This window comes from Prionailurus bengalensis, chromosome C1 (assembly GCF_016509475.1).
Source record: "Prionailurus bengalensis isolate Pbe53 chromosome C1, Fcat_Pben_1.1_paternal_pri, whole genome shotgun sequence".
In the NCBI taxonomy this organism is placed as follows: Eukaryota; Metazoa; Chordata; class Mammalia; order Carnivora; family Felidae; genus Prionailurus; species Prionailurus bengalensis.
The window spans coordinates 17,914,447-17,941,146 of record NC_057345.1 but is presented as its reverse complement, the minus strand read 5'-3'; the positions used below and the strand labels follow the sequence as shown (position 1 = coordinate 17,941,146).

The following is a 26,700-nucleotide window of genomic DNA, read 5'->3' as shown; positions in this document are numbered from 1 at the left end:
TGTATTTCTCAGGATGCGATCCCAGTTTCCGTGTCCTAACTGAAGCCTGACATGTCCAGAAAGAAATGGATTTTGCCCGTGGAAGGTCCCACGCTTGGGTCGTCTTCCTCAAAAGAAGGCTGAACCAGCCCACCGTTTTGTTGATAAGAAACACCACTGCCCCTATTAATAAGGGCTCCCATTGGTGGGGCACTTCCCGTAGACCAGGGGCTGCGTTTGACATGCATTTTCTCATTTAACCCCCTTAGCAACCCCATGAGGTGAACCGTGTGGCCGTCTCTATTTTACGGAGGAAGAAACCGAGATTTAAAGAGCGCAAAAGGCTCATTCAAGGACCTGCCGCTGGGATTCACCCTCAGATCTGCCCGATATCAAAGTCCATGCCCTGATGTTTACCTTAGACTGTTTTCTCAATTTGCAAATAAAACCAAAATGTTAACCTGGGCAGTGACCAGTGCCTTGCTTCCTCCCAGTAGACAGGAAGGGTGTCTTCTGTGGTCCGGTCGGGGTCTATGCTCAGTGCGAGCAATCCACAAAGCTGTCAAAATAGCGAGACACCTCCCATCTGTTGGTAAGCAGCTACTGTCCTAAGCCCCCCAGAGGCCCCTCACCAGCCCCCTCAACACCGAGATATCCTCTCTCCTACCCTCCAGTCTTCCAGGTCTCCCCACGGTTCAGTGAGTAAAGGACTAATGCCCAGCTCACCAGGGGATCTCACTACATCTTGGTCTCTAATCCAGGCACACCTCTGTGATCCTGCACGCTTCCGGACCACTGCAATAAAGCGAATAGCACAATAAAGCCAGTCGGGTGAATTTTGGGGTTTCCCAGTGCATACATAAGTTATGTTTAGACTGGATTGTAACCTACTAAGTGTACAATAGCATTATGTTGTAATAACAATATACGTGTCTTAATTAAGAAATACCTTATTGTGGGGCACCTGGGTGGCTCAATCCGTCCAGCGTCTGACTCTTGATTTCCGCTCAGGTCATGATCTCACTGTTGGTGAAATGGGGCCTGGCGTCAGGCTCTGTGCTGAGCACATGGAGCCTGCTTGCAATTCTCTCCCTCTTTCTCTGCCCCTCCCCCACTCGTGGGCGCGCGCGCGCGCGCGCTCTCTCTCAAAATAAACATTAAAAAATATATATCTGATTGCTACAAAATGTTAACCAGCATCTGCGCTTCGGGGAGTTGTAATCACCGACCTCAATTCATAGTAACAAATACAATAATAACGCCAAAGTTTGAAATATCGTGGGAAAGTGACACAGAGACGTGAAGTGAGCAAATGCTGTTGGAAAAATGGAGCCGATAAATAGACTAGCTTGACACAGGGTTGCCGTAAACCTTCAATTTGCAAAAAGAAAAAAAAAGGCAGTATCTACAAAGTGCAATAACGCGAGGTATGCCTGCATATTGGTCAATGGCTGTCCCATGTGGGTTGATAGTTTGAACATCATTCCAGGTCATGGGAGACCTGTGGCTTGGGAGGTTATCATGAATTAAACCACCAAATGACCTAGGCATCCTTCCTTCCTTCCGGAATCATATTCATCTCACCAACTGTTTTTGAGAATTTGCTGAGAGGCTTATTAGCACAGAGCCCCGCACAGAGTTAGCCCTCGGTCCATGGAAGTATGTTGTGTTGTTAATCTAAGTTACTGCTAAGCGGGGTCTGCCCTTTCTGGAATAGTCTTTGCCCCAGCATTTCTCGAAGGGTGCTCAGTAATGAGCCCCTGAAATGCTCCACTGTAAAAAAAAAAAAAAAAAAAAAAGTTCTGAGGTCAAGTAAATCTGGGAAGCTGCAGGTGCTCAGAGATTCACAATGTGCACAGACTATTAAAGATCTGAGGAGGCTTGCTGCACAGAAATTGACACCCCTAAGTCCCACAGTCCCCAGGTTTTTGACCACAGGGCTCCCTCGTTCTGGTGGGAGAGTCAGGAGGGTGGGTTAACATCAACAGGCAATCTCTAGAATTCACTTTGGAAACATCTACTGTTCCTGGCCCAAAAAAAACCCCACAAAAAACAAGATAGGACGATCAAGTAGTGTGTGTGTGTGTGTGTGTGTGTGTGTGTGTGTGCGTTTCATCTGCAAAATCCTGCTGACAGCCATTTCCAAAGAGAGACCCAACATTTGAGCATGAGATGGAAGACAGGTCGGGCCAGCTGCAATGTGCAAGCTCACTTCTTCTGTGATGTGAAGGCTCACGACTGGACTGTGAGTTTACACCAAGCTGGGTCTCAGTCTCACCTCCTTCCCTCATAGGGGAAGTGATGCCAGGCAATGCAGGATAGAATCAATCCAGGAAGGCTTCCTGGAGGAAGGGAGTGTTGAGGCAGCTCTTTAGGACGGGTGGGGCCCAGATGGGCAGGGAGGAGGGTGGAGGCGAAAATGCCACACCCCTGCAACACGTGGCACTTTCCAAAACATGCGGTGCCTTGTCAAAGCCAGCTGTTGGCTCTCTGCCCTGGCTTCTAGCCCTTCATCCTTCCCGTCCTCCCCTCCAAGGTCCAGAACCATCTCCTGAGTCAGCTCTGGGCTTCCTGCTAGGGGTCAGATTCTTGCCTGTTCAGGGAAGGGAGGGTTAGCGTTAAGACTCCAGGGACCCCACCTCCTTTCTCTGAGGCAAGGACAACGCACATTCCAAAAAGAACAGAGAGTGTGAGGCTCTGTGTCTTTTCCACCAGGGGAAGCGTGACCTCAGCCGGGGCTCAGCCCTCTCACCTACAACCGCTTCTCCAGCAGAAAGATTCAGGAATCGGGTGCCTGCTGCCCAGGGAGAGAGCCCCAGGAGTGAGACCTGACTCAGGCAGGAGGTAGCCCCAGAGTTCTTGGGCCCCACTAGAGGCCTGAGCCAGGAGTGGCAAGGGGTGGGAGAGGCCCCGTAAGCAGAGGCGCCGGCCAGGCTCCTCCACCCCAGCCCAGGGGAGCGGTCTAGATCCCTCCCTCCCTCTCAACTGACAGGGCTGGGCCGGACTAGCGTGCACGGACCTGGGACCGAAACTCAGCAGAGTACCCACCCACCCCAGGGACCCTTGCCCAGGCGGAACCCAAGCATGCCCAGCCCCAGGACCGTGCTTCCCAGGAAGGGGGCTGATGAGGAAATCACAGAGCAATGGCAGAGGAAGGGGGCTTTGGGGCCAGCCAGCCAGACATGTTTACTGAGCACCTGTTGTGTTCCAAGCCTTGAGCCTGGTTCTGGGAGCACAGTGGGGACCCAAACCAGACCCAGCTTCTTACAGGCTGGGTGGCCCTGGCCAAGTCACTCGACCTCTCTGAGTCTTCGCTGCCTTATCTATAACAAGGGGCTCCTAACTCCCCTGCTGTCTGTGAAGATTGACCTAAACTTTCATGCCGTGAGGTATGAGATGCCCCGCAAAGAACAGGGCTCAATAGAAACACTGTCTTGACTTGAGCTTCTTCCTTGGAAGGCCAGTTGTGCCTGGGTCAGCCCTCAGCCTGTCCCTAGATTGTAAATCCCCGTGCTCTCCCAGTGGCCTGTCCTCAGCAGGACCTGCCCTTGCCCTCTCTGGTCCTCAGCTTTCTCCCTTCTGAAACGGGATCACAGGGCCTGTGCCGGTGACTTCCTAGGATCAAGTGGACAGACTCCGCACCCATTGAAAAGGGCTTCCCTGGGGGCAGAGAGGAAACGGCAGAAGCAATGATTTTCAAACTACAGGTCACAATCTATTATGAGCCTTGAAAGCAATGTAGTGGCCGCAGAGAGAAATTTTCAAGAAGAGACTCGAAGAAATAATATTGAGGACTATGTCATGAAGTTCAGGTTTTCAGCTCATGAAACTTTTATTCCAGTTCAATATTGACATACGCGTGTTTACTGAGTCAGGATGTGAAATGTACTTCTTACTGTGGGTGAGGAAGCATCGGAAAAGCTACAGGCGATAGTCAAGGACACAGGCTCTGGGACTGAAGGAGTCTGGGTTTTGCATGTTGACTCTGCCCCTAATGAATGGAGCAACATCGGGCAAGTGACTTCAGCTCTCTGTGCCTCAGTCTCCTCGCCTGGAAAGAGGGATGGAAACAACTCTTACCTTGTTAACGAACTGCTTGGGACAGCCAGGCACGCAGCCCAGCGAGCATTAGCGATTACCGTCGGCCTGAGAAGGAGGATGAAGCGAGGCCCCGGAGGAGGTCGCTCTGTAGGTAGCAGGGGGGTCTGCAGCCCCCTCCCCAGGGAGAAGGTCGTCTGGCCCAGCCCTGATTCCTTAGATGAGAAACCTGATGCCCTGAACCAGGGACAGAATGAACTGGATCCTGGGCTCCACTCCGTCTCTTACTGTCCCTTAGGGTAGAAAGAGCCCTTGACCCTGTGACCTTCCTGGCTGTAAAATGCGGACAGTAAACAATCAACCTCAGGGGGGTAACACAATGAGATCCCGCATGGCAAGGGCATAGCACTGTGCCTGACCTAGAGTCCCTATAAACGTTAGCTGTTTTTACTCCGAAGACACTATTCAATAAGAAAGGTAGGCTCTAAATATATACGTATCTACAGTATGAACTCACTCCATAAAAGAAAAAAGAAAGGTGTGAGGTCTGAGGCACCCTCCAGGGCAGTGATTGACTGTTTCTAGGTGGTGGGGTGACAAGCACACGTTTGCTTTTCCTGTTACGTCTAAAACTTCTAGTTCCTAGTTTTTGTACAGCTAATATGTATTGGGGGGGGGGGTTCTTTTTTTGGAAAAAAAAAAAGAGAGGGAGAGACATCATTTTTATCAACGTGTAGAGTAACTACTTCCCTCCCCATGTCCACTGACTCATGTAACATTCCCGGCCAGCACGCAGGCTGACCCCATGCTGCCTTCCACCGAAAACTCCAGATCTGTCATTGTAGTTTGGGGTACGAGCGCCTCGAAAAGCAGCCCAATTTTTCATTTTCTTTTTCTTGTTTGTTCACGGTGACAGCTGATGGCCTACTGGTAGCTTTTTGGGAACAGAGACACGCCAAAGAGCTCAGATTTCATCTGCAGGACGGCGGGAGGGGGGGCAGGCACGCCAGGGTTTATCCAGTGATAAGTTCTCGCATCTCCCGTGTACCAAACTGGGCTCGGGGGGGGGGGAGGGTGGAGAGTGACGAAGGCTGGGGACAGATGTCCTCTAGGCCTCAGATGCCAGGGCAAGAGTGGGCATGAAGCGGGGGGCGGGGGGGCGGTGGAAGGGGGTGGAGGGCAGGGATAGGGAAGGAAAGGAGGTGGTTCGGAGGCTGCTTCCCAGCTGACTGGCCCTCCTCCAGGGCCTTCCCATGATGGCATCTCATGCTGAACAGCAGTGTGCGCATGTGTGTGCATATATGTGTGTGTGTGCTCATGTGTAAGGGTGTGTGTGTGTGTGTGTGTGTGTGTGTGTGTGTGTGTTGGGGGTGTGGGGGAGGCAGGGAAGAGGTGATATGTGGCCTAGAAAGGGATGTGGAGGCTGAGGAGAGGTCCATGTTGGACGTGGGGTGTGGGGAAAGATGGACCCTTTAAAAAAGGCACAGGTTGAGGCGCCTGGGTGGCTCAGTCAGTTAAGCCTCTGACTTCGGCTCAGGTCATGATCTCCGCACTCCGTGAGTTCAAGCCCCACGTCGGACGCCGTGCTGACAGCTCAGAGCCCGGAGCCTGCTTCGGATTCTGCGTCTCCCTCTCTCTCTGCCCCTCTGTCTCTCTCTCTAAAAAATAAACATTAAAAAATAAATAAAAATAAAATGATGAAATCAAAAAGGCGCAAGTTTCAGTGAGGCTGTGGATTTGAGGGTTAACACAGGCATCCAGAAATTAGCCCCCCGACCAGCACCCTGGTCACCCACGCTTCCGTGACGGCACCCTCGCTCGGCCCTGTTACCGCCCATCTGAGCACCGTCTGGCCCTCTGGAGGCCCGGCACGGGGCCTTACTCCATTTTGGTCGGGCCCAGCACTGGCCCGGTGCCGGGCAGATCACAGGTGCTCAACACATGCCAGATGAATGCCTGAGTCTGATGATGAATGCGGTCTGGGTGGTGAGTGACTCAGCCATGCCTGAGGCTGGGGACACCCGGGTTCTGGTTTCCCCTTTAGCTTGCCCGTGACCCGAGCTGGGGTGTGCTGCGGAACATGTGCCTTCCTTTCGTTCCGTCCGCACGGTGGGGTTAGCAGAACCCCCCCCTCCATCTCCTTCCTGTTCTGAAGACGAGGGAAAGGGGAAGGGAGGATGAGGGACCCAAGTTCCACGTGGGCACAACACACCAAGGGAAGGCTGCGGGCACACGCCCGGTCACTTTGGGGAAGTCGACACCGGCTGGGAGGCTGGACAGTGGGAGGCTGGGGGTCTGGAATGCCAGGCTCAGTGGCTTCGCTGGAGTTTATAAGCAGGAGGAGGCCAGGAACAGTATCGGAGGAGACAGGACCAGGCCCGTGAAGGAAGCTGAGACGCCATATTTTGGGAGGAGCCAGGAGCTTGGTTTCTTGTACCAGGAAAAAAGGGTCTAGGCAGCTGCCAGGACCATCACTGGGGGTCACTACTCCAGGGAAAATTTTCCCCACTTCCTCAATCTCTGTGGGCAACAGAGATGTAAATGTCAACAGTGCCTCCTGCTGCACAGCCTCGGCATTACAGTATCTTTGTCCTAGAGGTCACAAACAGCAGGTAAGGGAGATAGATCTGTTCTAGAACGTTCGAGCTGGAATAACACATTCAACAGCTATTACTGCTGCTGTTACTGGTTAAGAGCTTACCGTGCCCCAGGCACTGTGCTAAGTAAATCTCCTGGATTATCTCATTTAATCTTCCCAATGACCCTGTAAGATAGGAACTATTATTAACCCCGTTTTTCAGATGGCAAAACTGAAGCAGGGAAGATAAATGATTTTTTCCAAGGTCTCACATTAGTTTGTAGCAAGATTAGCTTTCCAGCCCAGGTGTCTCACTCAAAAGCCTATAGTTTTAACTGCATTCCTGGGCCTCCCGTCAAGTCTGAGGATGATGGCGGTCTTTCCATCATCTCCACTCGGTTGGTTCTAGAGTTGCTATCTAGAACTCTGTTGAGAAGGATTCTGAGTGCCGCGATGAATTACTGATGTCTGTCGGGGGCACAGGCAGGGATGGGGCAGCGTTTCCGATCTCGTCGAACCTACTAGGGGACACCACACGCCAAAGGAAAGTGATCCAGACTGAGCCGTTGCATTGGACCAAGCCATTTCCCCAGAAAGGGGTTTCCCGAGAAGGGGGCCAAGGCTTAACCCTCTGACCTCTGTGTTTACTTGTTCACTCAGGGACTGAAAGGGCATCTCACGCTTGTCCTGTCCAAATATGAGCCCTTGCTTGGGCCCTCCTGAGCCATCTTCCCGCCATTTTCCCCATTCTAGGCATAAGGCATTACTGGTCCCTGTTCCTCAGCCAGAAGCCTTGGTATTATCCTTAACCCTCTTCCCTCCCACACCCTACATCCAATCTTCCAACAAATCTCATCGGTTCCACTTCCACCCTCAAAACACGTCCAGAATCCAGCTACTCATCACCTTCCCAGCTACCCCTGGGCTCACATGGCAGCCACATAGGCAGTCTTGGTACATGCCCCTTGACCCCCTGCACTCGGTGTCCACACTGCAGGCACGGCCCTTAGGTCTTCTTGGTTTTCAAAGTACCTTTATTATTATTATTATTACTGTTTTAATTGTAGAGAGAGCAAGCAAGGGAGAGGGGTAAACACAGAGAGGGAGAGAGAATCTTAAGCAGACTCCATGCTCAGCATGGAGCCCAACGCAAGGCTCAATGTGGGGCTCAATCCCATGACCCTGGGATCATGACCTGGGCCAAAATCAAGAGTCAGGTGCTCAACTGAGCCACACAGGCGCCCCTGGTTTTCAAAGTACAGTACTTTTACACAAGATACACACACACAGTAAAGAAGGGCAGGGAATTGTCACTCCCATTTGACAGATGAGAAAAATCGAGGCACACAATGATGTAACTGGCCCAAAGAGGCACACCAGGGAAGCGCAGTCCAGGGCTCTTACCATGATGTTGTATAATACCTGATCCCTGCAACTCACAGAGCTTCCTCTGAGCACGTCTGAGAGTTACACACACACACACACACACACACACACACACACACACCCCACCTAACCCAGAGGATGCAGGAGGTCAGGCAGGGAGGATGTCAAGGAGGTCAGGGGAGACGGTCTCTCTGCCTTGGAGTGGCTGGGGAAATGGCTCGGTCCAATGCAACGGTTCAGTCTGGATCACTTTCCTTTGGTGTGTGGTGTCCCCTAGTGTTCACTCTTAGGAAATGCAGTTGGTTGATTATCTAAGGAAGCTTTTTGGGAGAACCCCCAGGCTCCGAAGGTAAAGGAGGAGCCTGGGCGCTCTGGGACCACACCCTGACCAGGCTCCCTCCCAGCAGAGGTCTTTGTCCCTTGAAGGCCAGAGCCTGTGTCCAGGTGTGGAAGGGCCATGCCGCTCCTTCCAAAGCTTACCCATCCACACCTCATGGGAACCCAAACTGGTACAGCTATTCTGAAAGCAGTTATTTAAAAAAATAAAAATAAAAAATCAAGATTTAAAAAAAGGTTTTAAATGACAGGCTTATTATATAATGTTAAATGGAAAATTAGGACAAAAACGCGTGTAAAAATACCATCTACGCATACATCCACCGAAGATAGACACACAAATGGCAGCAATGAGTCTTTCTGAAGAGTAGAATTATGTTTTATTTTTATTTTTTAATAGTTTTTAATTTTTTTCTGTACAACACGTTTCACGTTTCTAAAGTTTTATAAAGGTGGGGCGCCTGGGTGGCTCAGTCAGTTGAGCGCTCGACTTGGGCTCAGGTCATGATCTCGCAGTTCACGAGCTCGAGCCCCGCATCGATCGGGCTCTGTGCCTGCTCTGAGCCTGCTTCAGAGTCTGTGTTTCCGTCTCTCTCTGCCCCTCCCCTGCTCATGCTCTCTCTCTCTCTCTCAAAAATAAATTTAAAAAATAAAGTTTTATAAAGGAAAAAATAAATAAATAAAGCCCTTTCCATCTGGCGTCCTGCCCCTGTTGCCTGCTGTGAGCTGGTCAGAATGTCCCCTCCAGAACGCTATTCCGTGAACACTGGGCAAGTTGAAGATGTGTCCACTGGTGGGGACACGTGTGTATTCCAGTGGGGAACTTCTGAACACGGTGCCTTACTCAAGCATTTCAGAGCCCTGGCAGGGTGGGAGCAGGGGGTTGGAAAGGGCAGAGGGACTCCCTGGGGACCAAGAAACCTTAGCTGCCAGAGAGAGGCATGCAGGGAAGCCAAGAGAAAGTTGACGACCAAGGTTCTCAGGCAGAGAGGAAGAGGGGCCTCAGAGAGATGGTGTATATGAGTGTGCCCAGGACCAGAGAAGTGACTAGGTGTGCCCAAGGTCACACAGCAGGTGACAGGGTGTGTCTGGTGTTCAGATCACCTACCCCCAATTCCTGAGCAACCTGGAACTTACAGGAAGCACCCACGGAAATGCAAATTAGCACAACAGTGAGAAAACCCTTTTGGCAATACATTTTTAAGTTTGAAGAGGTCAAAGGTTGGCCAGGATGTTGGGAAAGGGATATGTTCATGTGTCCTACTGGTAGGAGTTAGATTGGTTTAGCCACTTCAGAGAGCAATTTGCAGTGTCTGCTAAATTTTCAAATGCATCCTGTGACCCAGCAGATCCACATCTCAGTAGTATCTACCCCAGAGAAACACCAGCCGGAGTGTAGACGGGGTGGTCGCAGAGGTGATCATTGAGGCGTTTTGTCATCTTAAAAAATTAAGAACTTTCTAAATATCCACCAACTGGAGAAGGATTAAATGTGACACATCTGACCCATAGAATACTTTAAGAAGGGGGCGGGGGGTGGGGTACAGTGGGGAAAATTCTCCACGGAGTGTTGTCGGCTGAAAAGGGCCAGAAACAAGTGGCAGAAGAGGGTATGAAACAATGTATATAAAACCACACAGACCGAGGCACAGGATCATCTGTGTTCCCGGGGTCCGTGAGAAAAGACTTGGAAAAATCCGCCCCCCCCCAAAAAAAAACTGGCAATAGCAGTGGGTTGGGTGTGATTGGGGGGAGATAGGAGAACGTGTGAAGAGGAAAGTGTATCCACCTATCGCTTGTGTAATCAAAAATTCACCATTAAAAAGAGATTCGAGAAAGACCAAAAGGAAGAAAGGGAGGAAGTCAGGAGCCCCCCCCCCGCCCCCCCCCCCAGGAGGATGTAGCACGTGGCAGGCCCAGGAGGACCAGCACAAGAACGGAGACCCCACTGAGATGAAGGATGGGGGAGGTGAGCAGAGGCTCCCGGGCAGGGGTGCGTGGGTGCGTGGCTGCGGGGCGACAGGTTCCCCGCGGCCGCCCCCGCTTTCCCAGAAGAAGCAGGCGGGCCTGGGGCCGGGTCCCGGCAGGTGCCCGGCCGTCTCTGCACGCCCGGCGGTCAGCACACCTGGGAGCCGCTCTCAAGCGCCTGGGGGCCTTCCCAGGCCTGGAAGGAGCAGACTGAGGCAGGTTTGGAAAGAGCCAGGCTGCTCTTACGGGAAAGGGAGAAGGGGTTCCCGGCCAGCGCCGCCCTGCCCCTCCTCTCCCAAGCCTCTGCGTCCCCATCCCCGCCCCGCCCCGCCGGGTGGCCGCGCCTCCCCGCAGTCCCCCTCCGGTCCAGGCCCAGAGGGAGCGGCAGGAGCGGCTGAGGCTGGAAGGGAAGGGGCCCCAGGCGAAGGGCTGTGTCAGGCTGGCTAATCCTAGGCTCTTTCCAGGCTGCCATATGTTTCCAGGCTGCCTGGGTTCAAATCCTGGCTCCACCTGTCTGTGCCCTTAGCAACCCCCCTCTCTTCGATGGAGATAGAATTCGCCTACTACAAAATTCACTCTTTAGAAGTGTACGATGTTTGGGGCGCCTGGGTGGCTCAGTTAAGCGTCCGACTTTGGCTCATGCCATGATCTCGGGGTTGGTGAGTTCGAGCTCTGTGCTGACAGCTCAGAGCCTGGAACCCCTTGGGATTCTGTGTCTCCCTCTCTCTCTGCCCTCCCCTGCTCATTCTCTCTCTCTCTCTCTCTCTCTCTCAAATAAATAAACATTTAGAAATTATTTTAAAAAAGAAGCATAGAGTGTTTAACATAGTCATTAAGTCCTGCAACTGGGGGGAGAAAATGCCACAAGGGATTCCAGTCCTAACACAGAACAAAAAGTTCCAAAATCCATTTTCTCCACCTCTCCCTTCGTATGTCTCATCTCCGCAGCCTCTGTTCCCTAAACTTGCTCCTTTCTTCTCCAAACGCCTAAGCCCCCGTTGGCTCTTAACTTTTCCCTCCTCTCCTGCCTTTTCCAGTGTTTATTGATCCAGTCTCGCTGGGCCCCTTGCTGGCCCAGGCAGGAGAGGGAGAGGCTGGGAATCTCTCACACCAGCAGTGTGGTTTTATACACGTTATTCTCAGAGTCTGTGGAAGAGGCGTGATTATAAAATCCCACCTGTGGAACGAAACATGACTGTGAAGTCATACTTTCAAAAGAGATACTGAGGTCTTGTAAGTATGAGTCAATGTCAAGTTCAGCTTAGTAAACATTTAAGTGAGTGGCTTCCTGCCAAGAACCAGGAGGGAAGCTGGGTTGTTTGGAGCATGCAGAATTGTGTTTGAGCCCCAGATGTTGAAGGTGCGTGGGTCTTACCTATCCTGTGCCAGGTCCTGAGGATGTACTCAGGAAGAGAGAGATTCGAGGCACAAATATGATTTCCGTGAAATGGTGATTAAGTACTACGAAGGAGACATATGTGGGGACTGGGAAGAAACCAAAGTCAGGAAGTGAAGAAAGCGCCCTGAGAAAGTGACTTAGGGGCTGAGACAGGAAGCAGCAACAGGCACTGACTAGGGGACAAGGGGGAAGAGCAACCTGGGAAGGGAAAACCCCAGGAGGTGAGACAGACAGACAGACAGACAGAAGGGAGAGGAAGGGAAGGAGGGAGGGAGGGAGGGAGGGAGGGAGAGAATGGGGGAGAGAAACCAGCAGAGCACTCTGTGTAGCTGGAGCCTAGAGAATTGGAAGAGAGGGTCAAAGGGAAGGTGGAGGCCACATTGTAAACTTGATCGTGTGTAAGACATCTTGAGCCTCGTGCTGTGGAACGTAAGCCTTATTCCCCACTTAGGGCTTGGGATGTGCTTTGTTCTAACCCTGGAGAAGCTCAGTGATGGTTCTTTCCCAGTGTAGAAATGCAGGCCTACGTCGGCTCAGAAGAACCAATTGGGTGCATTTCTTCACAACTCCGTGTTCGGTGACCTCACGTTGAACTTCTCATGGAGAGAGTCACCCCAGAAACCGACACGGGGCTTCCTCCTGTTCCCCGCCCCCCCCCCAGACCCACTTGTTAAACATTTTCCAGCTGACCTCCCAGTTTAGTGCTGTGATCTTTGCAAATCAGGAAGTGATCAAGATCAGGGAATTTCATTTTTGTCTGCCCTTAACCATCTGGAGGATAAATAGCAGAAGTTGAAACCCACGGGCTTTGAGGATGGCCAGACCAAGGTTCAAATCCTAGCCCCATCACTAATCAGCTGTGTGATCCTGGGTAAGCGACGTAACCTCTCAGAGTTCCGTCTGTTAAAAGGGATACAAATACCCACCTCGTGGGGTTGTCGTGAGGATTAAACACCACAATATATGTAAACTGCGGAGGCTGTTGCACAGCAAGGATTCAAATAAATATTAAGGGTATTGAATGCCGTTTTAGATAAAGAGAGCTCAGTAGAAGTATACTCGTTTTATACCAGAATGGATTTACGAGCAATACTGGGGATAGTGGAAAGGTACTGGAGCGGCACACCGAGGACCTGCGTAGACGCTAGGTTGTGGTAACTGGCTGAGATTTTTCTGACCCGCATCCAAGATGACTTCCTTTAAGGTTTTGAGAGACGTAACTAACCTGACCTTTATGGTCACAAAATGTTCTTTCATGTTGATTCAGAATGTCATCCAGACGTACGGTTTCCTAGCTTGAGATTATAGGGTATGGGGGAAAGGGGCGGGGGAGAACAAGCACGTGGCAGGTTTTGTCAAAAAGAACAGGTGCCATCGGGGCGCCCGGGGGGCTCAGTCAGCTAAGCGTCTGACTCTTGATCTCGGCTCAGGTCTTGATCTCAGGGTCGTGAGTTCAAGCCCCGCACGGGGCTCTGTGCTGGGCTTGAAGCCTCCTGAAAAGCAAAACAAAAAAAACAGGTGCCCGATTCAGACAAGCCAAGTGGGTGGAGCAGGTGGCAGATGAAGACATTTCCCCAGTGCCCTGTCCCCACTGCCAACCTGTTCCCAGTTCACTGGGATTCTTGGCCTGAAAGAGCTGCCGTGGGTTGGATGAAGTTGGTTGGGGGGGGGGGGGGGGGCGGGGGTTCTTCCATCTTCCTTGTCTTTGAGGTCCAAACATGGTCCCTGTAAGCCCCTGTCAAGTAGTGCTGACTGAGGGGCACCTGGGTGGCTCAGTCAGTTGAGCGTCCAACTCTCCATTTTGGCTCAGGTCATGGGATGGAGCCCCATGTCGGACCCAGCGCTGAGAGCACAGAGCCTGCTTCTCTCTTTCCCTCTCTCACTACCCATCCCCTACTCTCTGTCTCTCTCCGTCTCTCTCTCTCTCTCTCTCTCTCTCTCTCTCAAAAATAAATAAATAAACTTAAATAGTGCTGACTGGGCTGATATCATAGATGCGAATCTCAGAACTATCCTGAGATTCCTGAATGTTTTCACCCAGGGCCAAACTCAGGGCCACTTTTGGATGCACCTAGTTCTGTGAAAATGCATTCTCTCAACCGAGAACTGCCGGGATACAGGTTGAGAGCTGGCACCTGCAGCAGGACTCTCTGTGCTCTCTATCTGCTCCTCGTTCACCGGCTTTATCATAGCCCACCAATGGTCAGTCAGCCTGTCACGGATACCCACAGAGTGGACAAAGCAATTACCCGCAGGCAGGGTGGCCATGCAGTCAGGCCGGGTGCCGAATCCAGAACCCAGCACCTGCATAAGCTCTCTGGGTCCTCAAAATGGCAGTTTCCTCTTCTGTAAAGAGGAAGCAATACCTCCTTGGAAGTACTGGGAAATAGAAAAAATGAAAAGAGAAAGAGAAGAAGATAACATTTAATAAAGGAGAGCAATGATCACCTTTAGAATCTTGTCGGAAAAGCGATACATACAAATTATTGAAAAGCTTAGAAACTAAACATGAGCAGAAAGAAGAAACTTAAAATACATGTGTATAATATAGAATACATATATATTACATAATATATGATATGTATGTTATATATTATAGATTATATAATACATATGTATTGCATATATATACATGTACATATACATGTATTATATTATAACAATATACATAATACATATATAATACACACCACGCATATATAATATACATATCTGTATACACACGTGTGTATAATATGTATACATATAATCTGTATAATATACACATATGTATATTAGATATGTGCGATGTATTATATATATTTATATCCTCACCACCCAGAAGTTAACAACCACCCACATATCGGTGTATATCCTCGATCTGTTATCCATGCCTATGCGCACACATATTTTTTTTTAATGGGACCATATTTTGCTACTTGCTTTTCTGCCTCTCGAGTACGTTGCCAACTTCGCCGAGCCGTGACATATCCCTCGGCAGCCTGCTTTTTAATGACGGTAGACAATTCTGCGGTGAGGCTGTTTCCATCACTCGGAAGCTATTACTGTCGGGGTGACTGGTAACACACCATAGGCTTTGGTGTCGGAGGCCCCAGCTTTCTCCGGAAGTAGGCCCTTGGCTCTCGGCTCTCGAGGCTGCCACCCCATTGTGAAGAAGGCGCAGAGTCACAGGACTGACCCACCAGATTCTCGGGGGGATGAAAGTAGCTACCGTGCGGGAAGTGCTTGGCTTAGTACCCGGCACATAAAACACGCTCGGACACCGCCAATGGTGTCTGAGGCTGTGCTGTTGAACTGGCCCTGAACTCTTCGTGCTGTTTGACTCAGCTCCCGTACTGGAACCCCTAACTGTGGCCGTCGGTCATCAATCCTTCTCCTCCCCTCCCCCCAGGCATGGCTTTACTGATCCGCCACCCCCAGGATGCGGCGGAGCAAACCGCCACGCAGACGCGGAGGAGGTTCCAGCCGTCTTTGAGCCGCGGTGGCGGTGGCGCGGGGAGCCGGCCGGCCGCCCAGCTCGCCGCGGCGGGGCTGCCCCCGGGGAAGCCCCCGCCGAGTCCCGGCCCGCGGGGGCGGGGCCCGCGGCTCGGCCTCCCATTGGCTGCCGTCCGCAACCACCTGCCGGCCGGCGGGCGGCGGGGCCGGAGCGGGGACCTGGCGGCGCCCGGCGGGCAGCGCAGGAGCCGGCCTGGCGGGGCTCGGCCGGTGGGTCCCCCTGCTCCTGTGCCTGCTGCAGTCCACTCAAGGTAAGGGCGGGGGGCCGCGGGGCGGGCGGGCGGGCGGGGGGGGGGGGGGGTGCCGCGGGGCGCCTGCCCTGGGCGGCGGAGCTCCCGGAAGGAGGGAAGTGGCCTCAGCCCGGCCGCCGCTAGAGGAGGGGATGCGAATCCTCCCTGCCCACCCACCGCCCGTTTTCTTCAACACGGGGGCTTGGAAGTCGACACACCCGAGTCTTTGCCATTGCTTTCCGGGAGGAAAGAGACCCAGATTCCTACTGCCAATCCAGCTCCAGGTGAACAGGAAAAGACGGTGGCAGTTTAAAACGCAGCCGCATTGATTTACAGAGTGCTGTTTCAGGTTTCCCCGAGAGCCCTGTCCTCTGCATTCACAGGACGCTGGATCCTCGGTACCCGGGGAAGTTCAGGGGAGTGCCCTGCCCTCCCCCGGAGCCGCCATCCTTTCCCCCTGCGCGGTTTCAGAAGTTACACCCAGACCTGAGGGGAGGGAGCTCTGGCTTAGTCTGTGTGCTGCTGTTCCTCTAACGAAAGCCACCTTTTTTTCTGAGCTCCCACTGGTAAATAAGGTGGCAGGGTACAAAACACCCCAGGATAGGACCCACCCGCCAAACCCCAACCAATCAGGAGAAGGTCCCAATATTGCCCCCAGTCTTAGACTTCCTAGTCTTCCGCTAAGAATTTAAGACCCAGAAGGGCCCTGGGGCACAAGCTAATACTGATAATTAATACTAAGACTTCTTTGTGCTGGGCACATTACCCTATTTAAAGCGAAACAACCCAACCCTTCTATGAGGTAGGGTCTATTTTCTGCCTTTTCAGATGGGGAAGCTGAGGCCCAGGGCACTGAGGGGAATGGCCCAGGAAGGAAAGCGCAGGTGAGACCCCTGAAGAGAAGGCTAAGGCTGAAGCAAGCTCGGCCAGCTTTGGCTGTGGGGTGGGTGGCTAGAGCAGGACCGTCCGTCCACCTGGGTCAGCTCAGGGATGCCCCAGCCCCTGGCACCTCTGCGCAGTGACTTTTGTTGCAGCTGGTAAGGGACAGTGTACCTGTGTGTGAGGGGTGGGGGTCCTCTGTCCCCCTGTTTCGCTGTCAAACTCAATAGTTTTCCCATCTGGGCCTAACGCTACTTTTACCGGAGGAACACTTAATGTACCCAACACAAACTGTGTGATAGTTTAGGGTGAAGGTCAGCCGGATCCAGGTTCAGATCCTGGCCCCCACGCAAACTGGCTGTGTAGCCTCAGGCCTATTGCCTACTGTCTGTCTGTGAATCTAGTGCCCCTGCACGGAAGGAGAATGGCACCTACCCTATAGGCTGGTTCGTCCTGAGGGTTGAATGAGGCTTTGTGGATCAAGTGCCAGACCAGGGCCTCCCACCCTTTGAAGGCTCAGTTAATAAGGTAACTACTGTCGTTGCTATTTCTCCACTGTGGCCAAGTTCAGACTTTGGGCCTGTCCTGCCCACAAGATACCTTATAAGCTGAAAAAAAAAAAAAGGATACCTTATAAGCTGATTGCAGATAGACTTTGGCCTCTGCTGGTCACCAGCTGGAAAGCTGGGAGCAATGATAGCGCCTGTACCCCAGTGACCCAGTTCCTGCCAGAGATCACAGGACGGGGTGGAAGCAGGTACCCACATTTGGGTTAAAAGACCAGAAGCGGGGAGCCACGCTGAGAGCCATCGGTACAACCACCCTCCACCCTGATGCCATTCTGTAACCCGTATGGATTTCCACCATGGCCCGTGTGACACTTCAGGGCGCTGAATTCTCCCTTGGGTCCACGCGCTTCTAAAGGGCAGGAATGGAATTGTGTTCCCCTGTGAAACTCGTGGCACAGATGTCATTGGCCAATAGCGGTTCACAGATGTTGGAAGAATAAAGCTGAACAGGCCCCACGAGAACGTAGAGGAGGAAGTATGATCAGGAGCTCAGAATTTGGGGTTGGCTAGGCCTGGATGTGAATTCTGATTCTACAGCTTATTACCTGAGAAGGCCTCTTTCCTCATGTGTAATGTGATGGTCACAGTTAGTACCTACATCCTGGGGATGTGGGGAGGATCCAAAGAAATGCAACCAATGTACTTAGCGTAGTTCCTGGCACATAGTTAGGATGCAAAGCACATTAGCTGCGGTCATCGTCATCAGTCAGATGTGTCCCACCATCAGTCACCACTACCATTTCTTAGAGATATCAGGAAAGACTCCCCGAGGGAAGTGACTTTGGAATCAAGTCTTTAAAGGATTAGATGGTGAAAAAAAATTAGAAGGTGAACAAACACCAGGCAGTCGAAGACCCCTGGGTTCAGAGGTACCCAACAGAACGCAGTAGTTTGAGAAGGACAAGAAACAAGGTTGGCTGGAGCCTAGTGAGCCGACTGGGGAGAGGTTGACAAGATGGCCGGTCATGGACCTCACTAAGGAGTGTGGACATTTTTCTAAGGGTGAGGGAAGGGCATAGAACTGGGAAGAGGTGTCATCAGGTGTATATTTCAGAAGATGAGGGTTAGCAGTGAGGAAGAGGTGCCGAAGAGGGGAAGCAGAAGCCAGTTAAGGGTGGTAGGGGAAAGTGTCACTGGGACAGTGACATCTGGGCAGAGATGTGAAGGAAACAAAGGAGCGAACCTGCTAGAGATCCAGGGGGAGAACAGTCTAGGCGGAGGGAACAGCTTGTGGAAAGGCCTGGAGGAAGAGGGTGCCTGGCAGGCTCTAGAAACAGCAGAGAGGCCAGTGTGGCTGGAGAGCAGCGAGCACGGGGAGAGCGGTGGCTGGGATTAGGTAAATCTTGTGGAGGATTATAAAGACTTTGGGTTTAACCTTGAATGAAGTGAAAGCCAGTTGAGGGTTTAAAGCAGAAGCGCCACATGATCTGACTTTCATCTTAACCCTTGCTGCTTGCTCTGTGGAGAACGGGCAAGATTGGAAGCAGGGAGACCAGTTGGGCGGCCTTTGGACTAATCCAAATTATCACAATAGTCATTCAGTCAACAAATATTTATTGTGCACCTACTCTGAGCCCGGGACCGTTGCAGACAGGCTCTGGGGACATGGCTACGAACAGAGCTGAGCCCCTGCTCCTGAGACCCTGTTCCCTCCTGGAGTCCAGGAAATCCAGTAGGTGGCTCCTGTCCTGCAGTGTGCTTCTGAAACCCTCATGTGCCAGAATGGGCAGGAGCTTCCTGTCCATAGGACAGAGCAGCCACTGAGGCCTACGGAGGGGAAGGGGCTGCGATACAGCCGGTCCGTGGCAAGGCCGTGATTGGAATCCTGACCCTGGGCTCCCAGCCGACACCATGTCCCCTGTGCTCTAGCCACCCCAGATGACTCCTGGTCCTCAAACTCAGTGAGCGCCCGACTGCCCAGCCCGCCACTGGTCAGCTCCAAATGGCCCACGTCAAGAGCAGCCAGGAGCTCCAGGCTTCAGGACCTCTTTCTCTCCCACAGGGAGGCCCCATCTGGCTCCTCCTCAGAACGTGACGCTGCTCTCCCGGAACTTCAGTGTGTACCTGACGTGGCTCCCAGGGCCTGGCTACTCCCAGAATGTGACCTATTTTGTGGCCTACCAAAGGTAGAGGGGAGCCTCCAGTCTGGCGTTCGGGGAGACTGAGGAGGTGGGGCGAGGCCGGAGGGGCTTGTGTGGGCCCGCTGCGGGGTGTGGCCATCTTCCTGGTTCCCTGTGTCCCGGGGGAGATAGCATGGGCAGCTACCTGGAGAGAATGAGATAAAGGTCTGGCGGCGAGAATGATGTCGACTAGGGCACAGGGCACAGGTGATGGGCCCGCAGGGGGTGGGGACGATCTCTGAGAAGAGTCAGAACACGGCTTGAGGAGAGCTACGAGAGCCCAGTGGTAGAATTCTCCAGGGCCTGGGGGAGGTGCTTGGAGTTGTGCCAGCTGACAAGGGAGGGCACACGTATCTCCTGCAGAGCCTGTGTTAGGCGTCGCTCCACAACCTTCCCCCTACGGCGACTTGAGGTCCTGCCCAACGGGCAGTCCAGGCCAACCCAGAGGAATCTGAAAGTGGAAGCAAATTTGTCATCTTTGCACCCAGATGGGAGTCACTTGAGGTTCTTTCCTCAAGAACCTTGAGGTCACTTGAGGAGGATAAGGTGATAAAAGCAGAGAGGCAGGAGGACTCCTCTAGGATTGGCGAGGAGGAGGAAGCAGGAAGGGGGAGGTGAGCGCTGTGGACGCGGGACCCGCCTGTGCCAGGCTGAGCGCTAAGGTCTCGCGTGAGGAGTTCACTTTTTGCTCCCTGGATCCCCGGGCCTGCATTTCCCCCATTTTAGAGGCGAGGAGCCTGAGCTCAGAGAGGTGCTGTGACTTACCCCAGGAAACCAAGGATGGAACCAGAAGAAACAGCCAAGTCCCTCCGACCCCAAAGCTCGTGCGCTTCCTGTTCTGTCATGGTCCCTCCTTCTGTAGCGTCCAGACACGAGCGATGGGGGCCTGCCTTGCAAAAGGGCACACGGGCCAGCAAGCTTTCAAAAAAAAAAAGAACTGTAAGGGGGGGGGGGCGCGTGGGGGGCTCAGTCACTTAAGCATTCGACTCTTGGTTTCGGCTCAGGTCATGAGTTCGGCTCAGGTTTGTGAGTTCGAGCCCTGCGTTGGGCCCTGAGCTGGCGGTGCAGAGCCTGCTTGGGATCCTCTCTCCCTCTCTCTGTGCCTCTCCCCTGCTCGTGTGCGCTCTCTCTCAAAATAAGTAAGTAAACTTAAAAAAAAAAAAAAAAAAAAAAAAAGAACTGTACAGAAATGTATCAGGAGGCCGAAAACACCTAACATGTACCGTGTCGGCACATGAAGTGTCTTTATTGACACACAGCCCTGTGAGGAGGGAGCAGCCGAGGCCTTCTGCAAGAGGATATTTTGCTCAAAGCCCCATAGCTGGGAATAGTAGAGACAGAATAAACTGATTAGGGTTGAAAGTCCATCCTCTGGACTTTATGATGTTTTCCTTCCCCTTGACGCTTTTAAACACCTATGAGGATTCTAAAATGATGATATTCTAATTGTATCATTTTTTTTTCATGGATTAGTTGGAATTATTTTACAAAGACATGATTCCTCTCCTGTAGTATGTGATATTCAGTGGTACTCTTCAGATGGGCGAGATGGGACATATCCTTCATTTTTTTTTTTCCTCAAGTTTTCAAGATCACGAATTGAATTCCTTCTCATCTCCCAAAGGTGATCAATTTTTTTTTTAATTTTTTTTTTCAACGTTTATTTATTTTTGGGACAGAGAGAGACAGAGCATGAACGGGGGAGGGGCAGAGAGAGAGGGAGACACAGAATCGGAAACAGGCTCCAGACTCTGAGCCATCAGCCCAGAGCCCGACGCGGGGCTCGAACCCACGGACCGCGAGATCGTGACCTGGCTGAAGTCGGACCCTTAACCGACTGCGCCACCCAGGCTCCCCCAATTTTTTTTTTAATCGTTACGAACTCGAGTGCTTAAACATATCTGATGGTTTCAATCCATTGCAACCTGTCTACTCATTAAAACTTGAATTGTCCCATCTCTGGCCAGCAAAACATCTTTTCAGGTTGGCTCCAGAGTCCTTTTAATTTGACTCTGGTAGTTTTGATTATTGCTGTTATAACAAGATGTTCCAGGATCATTTGCACAATTCCTGACCTAAAACCAGAATCAGCCATTTGTCCACTTAGTAGAAAATGGTGGGGTTTTTTTGTTTGTTTTTTTTTTAACGTTTTATTTATTTTTGAGACAGAGAGAGACAGAGCATGAACAGGGGAGGGTGAGAGAGAGAGAGGGAGACACAGAATCCGAAACAGGCTCCAGGCTCTGAGCTGTCAGCACAGAGCCCGACGCGGGGCTCGAACTCGCGGAGTGCGAGATTATGACCTGAGCCGAAGTCGGACGCTTAACCGACTGAGCCACCCAGGCGCCCCTAGAAAATGGTTTTATAGGACACAATGTGTATGTTAGCTGTGCTGATCACTACTTAGCTATTGCTTTAGATTTTTTCAGTGAGTGTGGAATGGGTAGATAGATAAGTATAATTCCACCTCTGTTCCTGGCTTCTGCTGAGATGGGTGATTAAATCAGCAAGCCCCATCCGTGATCTCCTTATGCAATGAGTTTTCAACCACACCCATGGTCTTCCTTCTAGAACGTGCTTTCTAATTTTTTGCCATATGCATAGGCTGAGAATTTTCTACTTCTGGTTTCTTTTTGCTTAACAGTCCCTTGTATGTGCCTGTCTTCCTCTCTCCGTTTACCATAAGCAGTAAGGAGAAATCCGGCCACATCTTCAACACTTTGCTTAGAAATCTCCTCAGCTGGGGCGCCTGGATGTCTTAGTCAGTTGAGCATCTGTCTCTTGATTTCTGCTCAGGTCATGATCCCAGGGTTGTGAGATCGAATCTGCATTGGGCTCTGCACTGAGTGTGGATCCTACTTAAGATTCTCTCTCTCTCTCTCTCTCTCTCTCTCTCTCTCTCTCTCTCTCTCCCCCTCCCCCCCTTCTCTCCCTCTCTCTCTTTCTCTCTCCCTCCCTCTGCCCCTTCCCCACTCACATTCTCTCTCTAAAAAAAAAAAAAGAAAGAAAGAAATCTCCTCAGCTAAATATCTAAGTTCATCACTTTCAACTTCTATTTCCCACAAAACACCAAAACACAATTCAGCCAAGTCTCTGCCACTTTATAACAACGATCGCCTTTCCCCCAGTTTCCAGTAAGACGTTCCTCCTTTGCATCTGAGCTCTCCCCAGAACCACCTTTGGCTCCATAGTCCTACCGATGGTCTCTTCAAGGCACTCTAGGCATTTTCTAGCACGCACCTGAAAATCTTTCCCACCTCTACCCAAACCCAGGGGCAAAGCCACTTTCACATTTCTAGCTATTTCTTACATTAGCACCTGATTTCTGGTACCAAAATCTGTATTAGTCTGCTAGGACTACCATGACAAAATACTATAGCCTGAGTGGTTTAAACAACAGAAATTTATTTTCTCTCAGTTTTGGAGGCTGGAAGTCCAAGATCGAGGTATCAGCAGGTTTGCTTTCTCCTGAAGCGTCTCTCCTTGGCCGTGGAAAACGGTCACCTTCTCTCTGTTCTCACATGACCTTTTCTCTGTGTGAGAGTATGCCTGGTAGCCTTTTCTCTTCTTTAAAGACTATAAGTCCAGGGTGCCTGAGTGGCTCAGTCAGTTAAACGTCTGACTTCCGCTCAGGTCATGTTCTCGCGGTTTGTGAGTTCGAGCCCCGCGTCGGGCTGTGTGCTGACAGCTCAGAGCCTGGAGCCTGTTTCGGATTCTGTGTCTCCCTCTCTCCCTCCTCCTCCCCACTCATGCTCTGTCTTTCTTTCAAAAATAAATAAACATTAAAACAAAATTTTTTTTTAACTATTAAGTCCAGTTGGTTTAGGGTCCCACCCTTATGACCACATTCAATCTTAATTATCTTTTTATTTAAAAATTTTTAATGTTTCTTATTTTTGAGAGAGAGTGAACGAGTAGAGGAGGGGTAGAGACAGAGGGAGACACAGAATCTGAAGCAGGATCCAGGCTCTGAGCTGTCAGCCCAGAGCCCGATGCAAGGCTTGAACTCACAAACTGCAAGATCATGACCTGAGCCGAAGTCAGACGCTCAACTGACTGAGCCACCCAGGCGCCCCTTAATCACCTTTTTAAAGGCCCCATCTCCAAAAGCCTATACAGTCATCGGGGGTTAGGGCTTTGGCATTTGAACTGGGGGGGGGGGGGGAATGCAATTTAGTCCATAATATCTAATAAACTGGATTTCATCAAATTTAAAACTTTTAGTCTTTAAAAAAAAAAAAGCTTAAAGAAAATGAAAAAAATCCAGCCACTGAGAAAAAGATGTTTACAATATATACACTGGAAAAAGACTAGTATCCAAAATAGGTAAAGAACTCCTGCATCTCAATAAGAAGACAAATCACCTGAAAAAAACTGGAATAATCACTTCACAAAAAAGTGCACGAGTGGCCAATAAGGAGTGGCCAATAAGCACATGAAAAGATGTTCGACAACCTTAGTCATTAGGGAAAGGCAAATTAAAGCTACAATGAAACGCAACCACAGGCCAACTAGAATGGCTAAAATTAAAAGGACTGACAATACTAAGTGTTGACAAGCATGTGGAGGAACTAGAACTCTCCTGCATTGTTGGTGGGAATGTACAGTCACTTTGGAAATCAGCTTGACAGTTTCTTTTTTTTTTTTTTTTTAATTTTTTTTTTCAACATTTATTTATTTTTGGGACAGAGAGAGACAGAGCATGAACGGGGGAGGGGCAGAGAGAGAGGGAGACACAGAATCGGAAACAGGCTCCAGGCTCTGAGCCATGAACCCAGAGCCCGACGCGGGGCTCGAACTCACGGACCGCGAGATCGTGACCTGGCTGAAGTCGGACGCTTAACCGACTGCGCCACCCAGGCGCCCCTCAGCTTGACAGTTTCTTGTCAAGTTTCCCCTTCAGTTACCAAATCTCCCAGATTCTACTCCTAAAGCTTTATTTAAGAGAAATGAAAACATGTCCATACAAAGACTTGTACATGAACATTCATAGCACTGTAATTCATAATAGCTCTGCTACGGACTGAATTGTATACCCTCCTATTCATAGCCTAAAGCTCTAACCCCCCACGTGATTGTATGTGGAGATAGGGCCTCTCAAGAAGAAATTAAGATCAAATGTGGTCATAAGGGTGGGGCCCTAAGCCAATAGGACTGTGTATTAATATTTTGGTTAATAATTTGCTGATGGTTTGGGGCGCTTGGGTGGCTCAGTCAGTTGAGCGTCTGACTTCAGCTCAGGTCATGATCTCATGGTTCGTGAGTTCGAGCCCCGCATCAGGCTCTCTGCTGACAGCTGGGAGCCTAGAGCCTGCTTCAGATTCTGTGTCCACCCCCCCACCCCCGTCTCTGCCCCTCCCTTGCTCATGTTCTGTCTCTCTCTGTCTCAAAAATAAATACAAATTTTTAAAAAATAATAATTTGCTGATGGTTCACGTGTGGCTCAACCAATTTTTTCAGTCCTATGTTCATTAAGCCAACTTTGATAATTACGTTGTTCTTTTTTTGTGTGCTTTACGTATTTAATAATTATTTTTACTTGTTCAATCTTCAATTACTGAGTGAGGCATATTAAACATTTCTTATTATAATTGTGGTTTTTCTGTTTCTTCCTATAGTTTTGTCTGGTTTTGCTGTCTAGAGTGTGTATCTATTTAGCAGGCACATATAAGGGAGAATTTTTTTTTAATATATAATTTATTGTTAAATTGGTTTCCATCCAACACCCAGTGCCCATCCCCACAGGTGCCCTCCTCGATGCCCATCCCCCACTCCCCCCCCCCACCCATCAACCCTCAGTTTGTTCTCCGTATTTAAGAGTCTCTTATGGTTTGCCTCCTTCCTTCTCTGTTTGTAACTTTTTTTTCCCCTTCCCCTCCCCCCTGGCCTTCTGTTAAGTTTCTCAGGATCCACATGTGAATGAAAACATATGGTATCGATCTTTCTCTGACTGACTTATTTCACTTAGCATAATACTCAGGGAGAATTTTTTTTTAATGTTTATTTATTTAGTTTGAGAGAGACAAAGTGTGAGTTGGGGAGGGGCAGGGAGAGAACCTTAAGCAGCCTCCATGCTCAGCGTGGAGCCAGACGCGGGGCTCAGTCCCACGACCCAGGAGGTCATGACCTGAGCCGAGATCAAGAGTCAGACGTTCAACCGACTGAGCCACCCAGGCGCCCCGGGGAGAGTGTTTTTCATATCATCCCGGGAAACGGAATAATTTTTCATTATGTGGTGATTCTTTTCCCCTTTAGTATTTCTTTGGACTTTGAAGTTTATATTTTGTCTCATGTTAATATAGGGGCGCCTGGGTGATTCAGTTGGTGGAGTGTCTGACTCTTGATTTCGGCTCAGGTCATGATCTCACGGTTCGTGGGTTCGAGCCCCGCGTCGGGCTCTGTGCTGACAGCTCGGAGCCTGGGGCCTGTTTTGGGTTCTGTGTCTCCCTCTCTCTCTCTCTGCCCCTCCCCCACTCGTGCTCTGTCTCTCTCTCTCTCTCAAAAATAAATACACATAAAAAAATTGAATATAACTAGACCAGGTTTCATTTTATTGTTAACGTTTATATACTGTAGCTCCACCAAGAAACAAAACAGGAGTTCTTTCCAAAAATCCGTCCTCTCTGCTGCCCCCATCTAGCCTCCTCCACTCACGGGTCGTTCAGTTCCCAAACCCAGGAGTCGCTCTGGTTTCTCCCTGCCCGATGTTCCACATCCAGTCCACGAGCAAGTCCTGTTGGCCTTACCTCCAAAATATAACCCCAGTCCAGCCCATTCCTGCCATCCTCACCTCTGTTTTCTCTTAGACCGCTGCTGTGGCCTCCCAGCTGGTTTATCAGAGGTTGCTCTCTCAAAAACAGAAATTAGGTCACCTCAGCCCCCCCTGTTCAGAACTTTCCAGTGGCTTCCTAGCACACTTGAAATAAAATCCAAGCTCCTTGGCAAGACGGAACGGCCCTGCCTGCTCTTCCCACCCACCCCTGTGCCCACACCTCTCCCCGCCTCACCCACTGGCCTTGAGCCCCGCTGGCCTCCTTGCTTTTTTCTGGACACTTCCTTCCCCCAGGCCTTCACCCGGCTGCTTTGCCATTGCGGCCTCAATATTACCTTCCTGGCCTTTCCTGAGCCACCTGTGGAAAGGAGTTCCCCCCGACCCCTCCCCCCCACCACCTGCCATGCCATTCCCCCTTGTCACTGCACCTACCTGCTCCCGGATTTACCTCAGTGATGTGATGATTGTCTCTCACCCCTTCCCCATCACGTTCCCGAGGGCAGGACCTGCCCGGCATTGCCAGTTCCCCAGGAATAATGCCCGGGGTGCTGGTCCCTTCTTTGGACCCCGGTGTTCTCAGAACACTCGCATCACAGGCCTGCGGGTCCCCGCTGACAGCCACGCAGCATCCAGCACGATGCCTGGCACACAGCAGGTGGCCCGCAAGGCCTGAGCGGAGAAGAACGTGGGAAGTGGATGCTGGTACCAGTGATGGCAGGCACCATGCAGCCCTGGGGAGGCAGGAGGAGGAGGAGGAGGAGAGGGAGGAAGAGGAGGAGGAGGGAGGCTGGCCTGCCGGGGGCCCTGGAGCTAGTGAGGGACGCAGCCGGGATCCCACCGCGTGCTTCTCTCCAGAGCCTGAGCTCCTAACCGGACTGTTCTCATTCTGTCCCAGCCCGTGGCTGGCTGATAGGGCAGACGGGTGGACGATCAGGCGGATGAAGGGACAAG

General features: G+C 51.1%; 1 protein-coding gene across 1 annotated transcript in view; it reads left to right on the top strand.

Moving 5' to 3' along the window:
- The first annotated feature begins 9,052 nt into the window (after positions 1–9,052).
- IFNLR1 (interferon lambda receptor 1) overlaps positions 9,053–26,700 on the top strand; it is a 28,305-nt gene continuing 10,657 nt past the window's right edge. Inside the window, exons 1-5 of the mRNA XM_043578476.1 lie at positions 9,053–9,110; positions 10,212–10,286; positions 15,076–15,142; positions 15,231–15,430; positions 18,860–18,983. Coding sequence (XP_043434411.1) covers positions 9,053–9,110; positions 10,212–10,286; positions 15,076–15,142; positions 15,231–15,430; positions 18,860–18,983 — 524 coding nt within the window. The remainder of the gene's footprint in view (positions 9,111–10,211; positions 10,287–15,075; positions 15,143–15,230; positions 15,431–18,859; positions 18,984–26,700) is intronic.